The sequence below is a fragment of the Pholis gunnellus genome, assembly GCF_910591455.1.
Source record: "Pholis gunnellus genome assembly, chromosome: 14".
Classification (NCBI taxonomy): Eukaryota; Metazoa; Chordata; class Actinopteri; order Perciformes; family Pholidae; genus Pholis; species Pholis gunnellus.
This window is the reverse complement of record NC_136541.1, coordinates 8980922-8992910: the sequence shown is the minus strand read 5'-3', so window position 1 is coordinate 8992910 and position 11989 is coordinate 8980922. Positions and strand designations below refer to the sequence as shown.

General features: G+C 41.5%; 1 protein-coding gene across 1 annotated transcript; it reads right to left on the bottom strand.

Moving 5' to 3' along the window:
* Positions 1-1172: 1172 nt before the first annotated feature.
* LOC306705627 (noelin-3-like) lies at positions 1173-11321 on the bottom strand (the record flags this gene model as incomplete). Its single annotated transcript, XM_079172432.1, has 6 exons — positions 1173-1850; positions 3117-3223; positions 5684-5903; positions 6956-7111; positions 8288-8431; positions 11253-11321. The coding sequence occupies 6 exons, from the start codon at positions 11319-11321 to the stop codon at positions 1173-1175; spliced, it is 1374 nt and encodes a 457-aa protein (XP_079028558.1).
* Positions 11322-11989: the final 668 nt, after the last annotated feature.

The window sequence follows — 11989 nt, the reverse complement described above, 5'->3', positions numbered from 1 at the left end:
AGAACGTACTGCACTGAATAAGGCATACAAGCTGTTGCTGAAGTTACAAAAAAGCTAATATCTCAAAGTACTAAGTTAAAGGCAACCAGTTTTGCTGTTTGCTGAAATACTTTGACTTAGTACTTCAAGACATCCCATGACCTGGATGACTGAGAATCTTCATAGACACAAGAAAGCCAAGTACAGTAACTATACAGGTGCATTATGGTTCACCACATTTCTTATTGTCTTGTACAAGGTCAAGTGCAAAAATCTTTTGAAAGGAAAAGTACAGTGATAAATTGAAAGCTAAATGGAGGAAGTGAAATGCAGGAATAAATTATCAGATGATGAATAAATGGCAAGGAAAGAATGGAAACAAAACGAACAATTAGCGAACACGGTCACAGTGTGACTAAATTAGGGCCATGAATATTTGCAATACTGAATGAGAAAACCATTATTAAAATGAACCTTTCATTTTAGAGTGAAAAGGGAACTGCAGAAATTACAGGATGTTCATTGTTCAGTGTTTCTAAAATTGACTAAGTGCCATTATTAAATTGTGTTACCTGCAATATGTTGCCATAATGGACATTTAAATGTCTTCATTTTGTGCGTCCATTTATTATCTCCGCCAGGAGGATCATGCGATTGGTAGTGTGTGTGTGTGTATGTGAGTGAGCGTGCACCCCTGTGTCTGTCCACGGCTAATCTTGCATTTTGTTGCAGCAAACTGCATAATATTTTGGGTGCCCAGTTATGGCTGGATGCTCAAAGACCTGATGGTTGCAGTGACTCACACTTTCTAAAAACTCCTCACTCACGACGCCATACAGCCCATTGGTGTCTAGACGGGGGGGTAAAGCCAATTGTGAGTTGTATTGACTCAATCACACAATACAACAGGGGTTGTTACGGACACGCATGTTTCCAAATAAGATCATAATTGGTTAACTCTTCTTATGAAAGTAGCAAATTGCAAGATGTTGGTAAATAAATTAGTATAAAATGCCCAAAACTAATTGGGGAAATTACATAAATTCATAAATAAATGGATAAATAAATGAATGGATAAATAAATAAATGGATAAATAAATAAATAAATGGATAAATACATTAAATAGAACATTCAGATGCAACCATCTATTTTTTCCACGTTTTCCTATCACTTGAACAGTGTGTGCCACGGCTTAAGAGTCGTCCTCAGTTTTGATGATGTGGAAAAGTGTAACATTAAAAAGGACCTGGTGGCCGTTGTTCCAGCCGTAGAGTGCGCGGTCCCTGGCATTGTAGTCCAACATAGACATGTGGAAGTACTGGTTATGAAAGGGAATGTCTGTATACTCGTATGTGGAGGTTTTAGTGGAGTAGGCATAGTACACCTTGGCACCGGTCAGGTGGGAGTTAGTGATGTAGAGCGTCCCACAGATCATAAAAGACTCGCCAGCGTTCCTCTTTGAGTATTCTGTGTTCCATGTGTTGAGGATCTGGAGCGTGTCCGGGTTCAGCTGGCTGATGACTATGTTCCCAGCGTTTTGGTTGGTGGCGTACACTGCCCACAGGCCCAGCTCGTCCGCCATAATATCGATGTCAGAGAAGCCTCCCCACGTGTAGGGGTAAACGTTATGGAACCCCGCTGACTCTAGAGCCCTCTGGGTGACCACGCGGCCCGTCTCAAAGCTGTACCTCACTATGATGTTGCTCTGCATCTTGTTGTAGTACAGAGAGCCATTGTACACCACGTGGTCGGTGCCAGCCCATTTGAAAGGCAGGTTGTAGGTTCTCAACTCGACTCCTGCCACAAAATCAGCTATGGATTTATACTCTCTTACTATCTTGTTGTTGGTGTAGCTGTCCATGTACCAGATCTGAGGACAAATAAGTACAGACAACCTGTAAAACAAAAAACTGTATCTATATAATATGTCCATGAAAAAGTATAGGAGATGGGGCTTTCACTAAAAAAAGAGGATGAAAGAATACAGGAGCTCCATAAAAGTGGAAATAAAAAGACCCAGACATTCGTTGTAGGCCAAGTTCAATGATTTAAATTGGTATTGATAAGGTCAAATTTGGACCAAGGGAGCGCAACTTTAACTACCCAAGGAAAGAGAAAAAGGCTTTTTGGATTTATCATCTCAGAATACTGAATCCGAATGAAGATTTTAGTATATTTTTATAGTTGTTTTATAAAAGATAGTTTTGTATTTCTTTAATTTTGTAGTATTTTAATATTTGCTAACCGGTGTAAGATCTGCTGTAGAGCTTTTGACCATAAGTCAATTGGTTCGATGGAGCAATGTTTTGAAAAGCAACTGTTACGTTTGTATCTGTCGGTTTGTCGATATTTTTTATCTGTATATGTTCACCTTCAAGCAGGCAGGTGACGCAATGCAAATTCCTGCTTCATGCCATTACACTGACTGACAGTAGATGGTAGGAACAGCCAAGACGCCGAGCAAAGTGTCAGCAAAAGGCAGAAGAAGACTGCTAGTTAGAGTTGGTGTGATACATGGATGTCAACAAATAATTAAAAAAAACATTAAAAATAGTCAAAGTCCTTAACTTTGTCGAGCAAACTGTAAGCAATTTTATGCCTGACTAAATAAAAGCTTCTTCCTTTCTGTGACACTTTTTCAACTTGAAGAGCAACTTGACCCTGATTACCGAAAGTGAACACTCAGCCTGTCAACTCTGCTAGTTTGCGCGGTGGTTTTAAGTAACAGTTTGTTGTGTACTTTTATTTTTAAATGTCTAGGTTTAAGGTGCAGCATCCTTTTTAAAAGCTGGACATTAATGTGTCTAGTGCTCAGGGGATAATTGACAAAGTATGCAAAGGCTGTGCTTTTACCTCTTCTGTTAAAACACGCTGATGAAGGCACTATGCCAAAAGTGTTGAGTGAGCTTTCCCATTTAAAAGAATGCCCAAAATGTCCTAGAGAGGAACATCAACATTTATGTTTGATCCCAGCAGTAAAAGTGTACAAAAAAACTTTAGTGAGTATAATATTGCAAGTCAACAAATCTCTCCCCAGTGAACAGCAGGAGGGAAGCAGTTGTATGTAAATTATTAAATCGCCCTGCGTTGCTTCAAAGGCTCGCGACATACAGCAAAGACCATTAACTCGGCTCACCCTGTTGTTTTTGGGAGACGCCTGTGGGTCGGTCATCCAGGCTCCAAATCTGGTTCCTGAAGTTTTCACAGTCAGCGGCCCAGTGATCTTCATTAGCTTGCCACACGCTGTGGACACATCACACAGCTTTGGTCACATACAGCACAAACTGCTGCAGCTCCACATGATAAAACTACAGCCAGTGTTATGATGGTAATACTGGAATAAATACAATGTGTGGAAAACAGATAAACAAAAAGGTTCTAGATCTGGACTGTTTGTGCTCATCATCTGGACTCTATATAGAAACAAAGAGGGTAACCAGTGTTGGGACTTCTACCTGGCAGTTCAACATCCTGATTTGAGTTTAACCACACCAGTTGTTAAATCTCAGCTATGTGTGATTTTTGGTACAAACTCAACACTGAGGTCTTATTGGACGAGGGCCATGGGCACCACGGGGGATCTATAGTGTAGTCTTAATTTCACTGGATGAATAATAGACTGTCTGTTTTGGACTTGTTTCGTACTCTGCCAACTTTAACCTGCAGTAGGAGGATTTAAGATCTTCAGAGGAAGAGAAGGATAACGGATATGCCCCGCTCTCTTAAAGCACAGCTTTACCGGACAAGTGAAGCTCCGGATCCCGAATTGAAAACAGAAATTCGAAGAACCACATTGATCGCTACAAAGCCATCTCAGAGTAAGAGGCTTGTGTCCAGGCAGAGATGGGTCATAGCGTGTTTATAAACTTGTTTGTTTTGTTTTAAGTTTACTGTAATGTTAATGTGTTTAATTTTACGGTATGTAACTGTAACATTATTAGTTAAAAGACCAGTGCCGCGGCTGTCACATCTGAGTTCTCCAGTTGGGTCCCTGTGTGAGGATCTGCGTTGCTTTGAGTGTTTTTCCTTATTGTTTAACGAACACACACACATACTCATACACAGATATAAGTTGTGCTACTCATCTCAGACACAAGTGGTGTGTAAACGCGGCCTTATTGTGTGCCTCATTACGCCATTTTTGTAGTTTCGCCTAGCATAATTACGTAGGAGACTACATCCGCCATTTCGGTAGTTTTCTCTCTCCCCTGCCATTTTGACATGATTGTTTGTTGATTTTAGATAGTAGGTTTGTAATTGTATAGTAGTTGTTAGAATTGGCTTGATCAGTATTGTTGCAATTTAAATAAGTTATACTTTAAAGAGCAGGTTTCTGTGATTACTTTGTGCGTGTGTACTGTGATTATAGCTGGATATCGTAGTCCGTGCTTGAATTCAGGCAGAATTCAAGCCACATATGATGAGCATTCACATGTTAGCTATTCACGTTGACACTTTGACGGGCTCCATCAGTGTTGAATACATGGCAGTTGGCAAATTGGAGTTTAGTTATTCAAACCATTATCAGAGGCAAAGCTGCTCTGAAGGCATAATTAAATGAGCACACACTGTGCTGTCTAAATTGGCCAAAGAAAAGATTTGAATATTCATTCTAAAAAAAAACACAAAGGCTCGAACAATTCCAATACATATTTTTGCGCATTATGTCCATGGCATCGTGTCCTAACTGGCCGCAAGCAACGCAACACCTTTCTGGGCGACGCTCCGTTTTGACCTGAGCTTTTGGTCAAACGTCCTGTTTGATGGTGAAGTTAAAATGAGGAGTTCTCTATATGATGTTGACTTGCACCTCCTTCAGTTTGTCCAACCCCCAGTGAAAGCGGTTTTAGAAGCGTTAATGACGTCACTCGCACGTCTCTCGGAAAAGGCGAGTTTCCATTATATTAAATCACATCAATTCACACTGACTCTGTGAGATGAGCGTCCCCCGTCCCGTCCCCCCCCCACGTTCTTTGTGCTTTGCTTTTAGTGAAGCGTAATCTGCATAGACTGCTGTTTAAAATGCATAAATATCCCGCTGTATATGTGTTTTGAACTTATGAGCTGTATCTATATTGATTGATGAAGCCTGTTTCACTACAGGCAGCTTCCCCTCACTTGCTACGGTGGGCGGGGAAATAAAATCAATTAATCAATTCATGGGCCTGCAAATACTATTGATTTGAAAACTATTTTGGTTCAGTAAATGTCTGCCTTTCTGTCAGCCAGCCTGGTGAAGGCAGGTTAGCGAGCCGCTGTCCGCTCAGCTCCCCGGGAGCTGCGTCTGACAGACGGGCAGAGACATTTACCGGAGACGGAGTTAGTGTTGATTGCTTGCATGTTACCTTTGTGGCCAACTTGATGGCGCACTGAGGCCCACTGGTTGAGTATAGCTAAATTAAACATCAATGAGTGAAGCAAAGGAAGAGACATATACTTAGCATTCAGAATTTTGCACTGTATTAGTTTTATTTAGCAGCCACAGCTTCCTGATGCTACCACCTTTTACCTCCTAGCTTGGGAAATTGTTCTTTGAGGATTTCTCAACATGATTTCTGCCTCCAGTAGCAGTTCTACTGTCCCCTGCGCTTTATCTAAAATGCCAATCTGCTGAGAGCTGCAAGAAATGCGCTTATGATTCCTCTGCCATCAAATAATCTGGGCTCTCCATGCCTGAATCTACTTGTTCTGCGATGGACTTACTGAGTTTGCTCATGCAGTTGTGGAGCCGATTTTCCAGGTTTAGGACCCTCTGTTGCAGCTCCTCGTAGTCGTAGGCTCCCATTTCCTCCTGGATGGCCATCAACACGGCAGACAGGTTCCTGATCTCCTCTTTGAACTGGGAGATGAGCTTAGCATCTGTCTTGTATTGCTCCAGGACAGGTATCAGCGGTTGCAGGGACTCCATCTTTCCCTTTAGCTCCTAGAAAATGGCAAAAATACACCACTGCAAAGTGCCTGTCTTTGCAAATCTCTCAATGCAGAAAGACAGTTCAGTTTGTTTGTAATGAAGCTGTTTCAGGGGAGTTTTACGGGACAAGGTTAAACATCTTTAACCAAGCAGAACATTCAAGAAAGAAAACTGAAGCTCATGTTCTACTCTCTTTGTTTCGCTTGTTGATCTTCTACTGCATCTTCTTATAGTAGTGGGTACATCCTTTGTGTTGCACAAAAGAGTCTTCTTGATGATTAATCATTACAAAAAACATTGATTGAAAATGTGGTTTTCTTGAAAAACAATTTTGTAATAATTGCAGGAAAGATTGTCTGCATTAAAAGTTTATCTTGAGAAAGAGCGAGGAGGGAGAAACTCAGTAAGAGCCAAACAAATTTCACTAATGGATGATAATAATCATTATAGTAATTGCCCCGATTATAATTGATGTGTAATGTCGGGGCCAATTATGCAAATTACATGGTAATCCTCTCTCTTTTCTGTGAAAATACAAAGTTCTTCTCCATGAGAGGTAACAGTATTGGAGATTCGTACCGTGGTATTACTTGGTGTCAAATTTAAAAACTTGATGTATTGCGCACTTCTTCCAACAATTTATTTTTTTCTTACAGTGGTGTTCAGAGGTTCACAGGAAGTGGCAGTAGCATGTGTAATGTAACAGATGAGTTTATGTAAGTGAAAAACTAATATATTGTACTTGACTACTGCTGCAAAAAGTACATTACTCTTTGCCTACATGTTTTTTTTTAATTTTAAACAAATTGTAAATGGAAATGCCATCAGGATCTTGTCACTCTCGCTGATACAAGTTTTAAGGATCCATGCTGGATGCTTTCTTCACAGCCTGTCTAACTTTTAAGCGCATTTTGTCCTTTGCCGGGCATTGGTCGACATTTATTGATCTAGTCAAGAATTAAAGTTAATCTATTCAGATGCTTCTGAGGTATCTTTGGAGGAGATCCTTTATCAGACTCTCGTGTGATGTTTCTCACAAAGTTAAACCTCAAACAAAAATATACCTGAAAGTTTTTGTTGACGAGCGTCTTCCTGTCCGATTCGATCTGTCGAAACTTTGACCGCAATCCTTTGATCTGGCTCTCCATCCTCATGATGTACTGAAAGTCCCTCTGCGTCCGCAGGTTCAGCACCTCAATTGACTGCGACATGTTCTGCACCTTTTGAAAAGAATGAAACCATGCAGCATTGATTTTTCCATCCACTACAAGATTAAAATGTCCTTCATGTTCAGCTGTTCAGTAGCCTGCCATGCTCCAACTGGGGCATTGCCTTTTAACCATCCATGTGTAAACTAAATAGTTACGTGTCCATGTAAAATCTATTCAAAGCTCTAGTTTTTAAACATTTATTATACTTTGTCAGATAAAATTGCCTCTTTTTTAAGTGTCTATTGAATCTGCTTGGTTTGATAACACATTTCAGAATATATATTTGACACAGAAACATGATAGTGTCTCTCTGGTTTTGACAAAAGCTCAGTGGGTTTTTGGGGCATGTGAACAAGAAGATATGTGGTCCTGTCTCTCTTTTCTCTTTGGCTCTAATTGTAACCAACCAACACTACTGCAGCACATCACTAGCAAAGTGGCACAACACTCATACATTGTGTTCTGCATACTTTTCTGGCTCTGGTAGAGGGATCCTGAAATGGCCTCACTGAAGCCCTGAGGCAGCTTAGTACATTAGTATCAAAGGCCCCAGTGAATGACAGAAAACACCCTTTGGCATACAACATTAAAATGTAGGCTAGACCAATGTTTCCTTATACGGCATGGTGATTGAGGAAAGTGCAATTTTTGTAGATAACGCATTTTAAAAAAAAAACAATTTCATCTGGAATTGAAAGTCATGTTTCAACTTAAATTCATAACGTTGGCTACTTTTGTGTGATTGATTCAAACTACATACTGTGCTGGATGGGAAAAAATAATAAAAACTATCGAAAGGCTGATTTTACGATGAGAGTCCACTTTCTGACAGAAATAATGTTCCGAATCAAAAGCCTGACAATAATCAACCAATAGCCTTCAATGGATGTTTGCGAAAAAAGGGCAACACTGCAGTTCTGTTTAGGCGGGATGGAGCGCAGCCATTCCGCTGATGTCATCCATGTAATATATTCAGAAGTGGAAAATGGATGGAGGGTTATGGACTTGGCTGGTGCAATCTCTCTGAGGATTAGGGCATCAAAAGAAGCATGAATAAAGATAGAAATCAATGTGATGTGTCATATGAATTTAGGTGTGCTGGTTGCTTACAGTAAATGTGTGTGTGTTTAAAGAGTCATTGGCATTGTCGCGTAAGTAGAAACGTGTGTTGCCATAAGCACATACCTTCTCCAGGAGCTGGCGGAGCTGTCTGCCTTTGGCATCTCTGGAGCACAGATTCTGTTCAGGTGCCACCACTGTGCAGATACAACGCCCATCTGCATCTTGAGCTGAGCTGTACACCTGCCACCCCTCCTTTGGCCTGATGGTCTGCATGCAGAAACACAAGTACAGATGTAAATGCACAGCACACGTATCTACAGGCAGACACACTACAGAGATTTAGCTGGAAATTACAGCACACAGCTGTTATGTTTTCTTATTTTTCCTCATGGGTCATCTATTCTTCTGCCTTGTGCCCGCAAAGCTATAACAGCAACCGATTCCGCTGACTTCTAAAAAGTCTGGGCTTTGCAGGAATACATTGCTTTTGTTTTCATATATCCCTCCACAGTATATGGTCGCCAGTGAATTTCCTCTTCGACAATAAATAGTGTTTCCTGGCCTTGATAAATAACCCAAGTGCGGAAATTCCTCGGTTTCTCCTCACTAGGCCTTAACTGAAAGTCCTGCTGGGAGCCTCAGATAAACCTGATTTGTGGGAGCTTTTCCCACTCTTCATTACATTCAGTATGCTCCAAAGCGATAGAGTAGAAAGCTTCAAGAACATAAAGTTACGCATCATCAGCCAATGCAGCATATTCTAATGCACCACCATCAACTGTGTGCACAATAAAAACCAGTTCCGCTCCAAATATTGATCAAAGTGTCCTGAAGTGCTGTAAAGGTTGATAGCTATCAAACAGCATCAGAATTATTTGAACAATACTGCTGTTTATTTTCAGCATGGGAAATTAACACAGCCTACAGCTATATATTGGCACCCTTTTGTCTGCGAGTGGTACATTTGTCTGCACTACCAGCGTCTTTGGCAGACAACCAACCATTATTTGGAGTTTGTTCTGCTTTCTAAAACTCAATCTGGCTGTAGAATAACATGTGAAACGTGAACTTTGGCCTCAGCAAGCCTTTGAAGTTTGTGGATAAAAAAAGAGGGGTGCCCTGTTTTCATAGTGCAGGCGTCATTTTCCTTCTCCCATTCATCCTTAGCTGTCAGCCCGAGCAGTTTAAAGAGCGTTTGGTCTCGGCCATGAAAGATCATGGCCCCTCTGAGCAGGCAAAGATGTCCCGCCAAGAGGAAAGCTCAGACTTTGGCTCATCATAATCACTTTGTAGGTTTACTGTATTACAGACGTAGAAAAGTGCTGCGTTTTTAAGAATGTAATGGCCGATCAAACCTTGGGTAGGTCATTTGCAATGAAGAAATGTGTGTTTTTAATATTTAATCTCTAATTTAGGTTTTAACACCGCCTGTGCCACATCTTTTTGCTTTTTTATCTTGAAGTCAAAAAATAAGACAAAAATACCTTCTGCACTATCAATCTTCTGAGCTTTCATTCTTTCTCCCTGCACAACTCTCTTATGTTATCAGATAGTAAGAAAATTGTTTCAGGTGTTATCAAAACACGACAGGCCCAATCTTTGTACCCCTTGCTGGTAAAGTTTACGATCTTGGAATTAAAGCTTATTCTACTGATACCCTGACGCTAAATTGTTCCTTATATGGCTGTTAGATAAAAGGCATGAAGATAGAATATCATAGTCTCACCATTACAATCTTATTTTTGACATTGTGCGCCACCTCTGAACTCAACAATAGTGACATTGCATTGAAATATGTGGAGGTCAAGTGTGGTACGTTGAAGGAGTGTGAGAGGTACTGGAAGGCTTGGTGCACCATGACTGTAGCTGAAATCAGTCTCTCTCATAGCCTCATAGCTAGAGGGAGAAAAAAACAAACACCCGCAGGTCTTCTTTTCCTTGCTTTGCTTCGAAAGGCTCCGAAAAAGAAGCCAGTTTCACTACTATGTTAAAACGCTCTTTCTCCACTGTCTCTTCAGTGACACACTTCCTTTCCCCCTCTTCTCATCATCACATTTCCTCATATTAAAATGAATCTCTCGCTCAGCCAAGCCAGATGCGCTCTCCAGCTCTGCACAAAGAGTGTTTTCTCCCATAATTCCTGACAGCTGGTTTTTCTTTGTTTTTGCCGTTCATTTAGACTTTCTGACATATCTCTATTCAGTTGTCGGTAACCTGTAAACGTTCCCTCTTTTTGTGAACAATTGAGAAACATTAATTCTGCACACCACATTCAATCATGGCAAGGTGATACAATATGTGAGGACACTGCTTTGCAATCAAGACACTGGCACAGGGATGGTACTCTGCATGGTGGGATGAGCCTAATAGACCATTGTTCTCGCCCCAAATGGCTTGGTGATCTACAAGCTGCTCTTCCTAATTTGTTATAATGCTCCCAAATGCGTTCCCATTTCGTAAAGCGCAGGATCCATTTCCCTATAAAGCATCGCATTTTAAAAGAATAGAGTAAAGTAGCACGAAAATATACATGACATGAGACGACACACAACATTTCAGTGTATCAAGATGTTTAGTGCAGCTTCCTCTGTCTGGGGGGGGGGGGGGATTTAGATATAATTCATTGCAGCAATATGTTTTATTTATTTATTTACTGTTTACAATAATTGAACTCTCCCTTAAATGTGAGTTATATGCCTGGCAGTACTCCAGGATCAATATCAATGCTATTTGGTTGATGTAGGCAATAAACATCAGTGCTGTGAGGCTGCTTCTTCCTTCACCACCACTTTATTTCGATCTTTATTATTTCAGATTTTTTTTTTTTCCCAAAAGCATTTCTGGCATATTAATGTTAATTACGGTCAATGCCGAAGCGCATACAGCCGACAGCGACTACAGCAAAGAAGCAGCCAAACACGCCAGGAACCTGAAATGCCTTCATTGTCTCTGTTGTTGGTCCTCCACCGACCGTTGCGCAATGCTCCACCCTAATTATTCAACGGAACTTTTAAACTAGAAGTTCACATGCCATTATTAGCTCGCGTCGAAGTTCTTTTTGAGAGAAATGTGAAGGCAGGAAACTCACCACTGAAGGGCAGTATCCGATCAGCAGCAGAAGCAGCAGCGGGTTCAGGACCACGGACAGCGACCACATTCTGTCGGGTGCTTCAACGTTTCCCTCCTCACCTCCTCCGCGACGGGTACAACAGTTTTCACGCAGGTTTTCTGACCGTGGGCTCGCGCCACCTCGTCCACTACGCGCTGGTAAAAAACACGGCTTCCTGGGGAGGAGGAGGGGGGCACATCCAACCACTCGTCCCCGTCACGCATGCCATGTGGGCAGCGGGGAGAAACCTCGTCACTGCAAGAAAGTGAAAAAGTTTGTGGGCATGCATGCAGCGAAAATCCTAGCTGCGTTTGGGTTACAGGGACCCTTCTTCACGGATATGACATCATCCAGCTGCCTCTCTCTTGACTTTTAATGAATCCAGCGTGTGTGCGTGTGTGCGTGTGTGTGTGTGTGTGTGTGTGTGTGTGTGTGTGTGTGTGTGTGTGTGTGTGTGTGTGTGTGTGTGTGTGAGAGTGAGTGGAGGAACCACCGGCAGCTGTGCGGTGACAAAAGTTACAGCTGGCAGTATTCACCAGAAAATAGGAGAGATAGGCGTGTGATCAGAGCTGCTGCTGCGTTTTTGTGCAAGCATGCACACGCAAAGGGAGAGAGGGGGAGAGGGGGAGAGAAAGAGGCGAGAGGATAATTATGATGGCAACAAAATAGCAAAATGTGCTTTTATATGGCATGGATTACTATAGTTTCATTTTGGT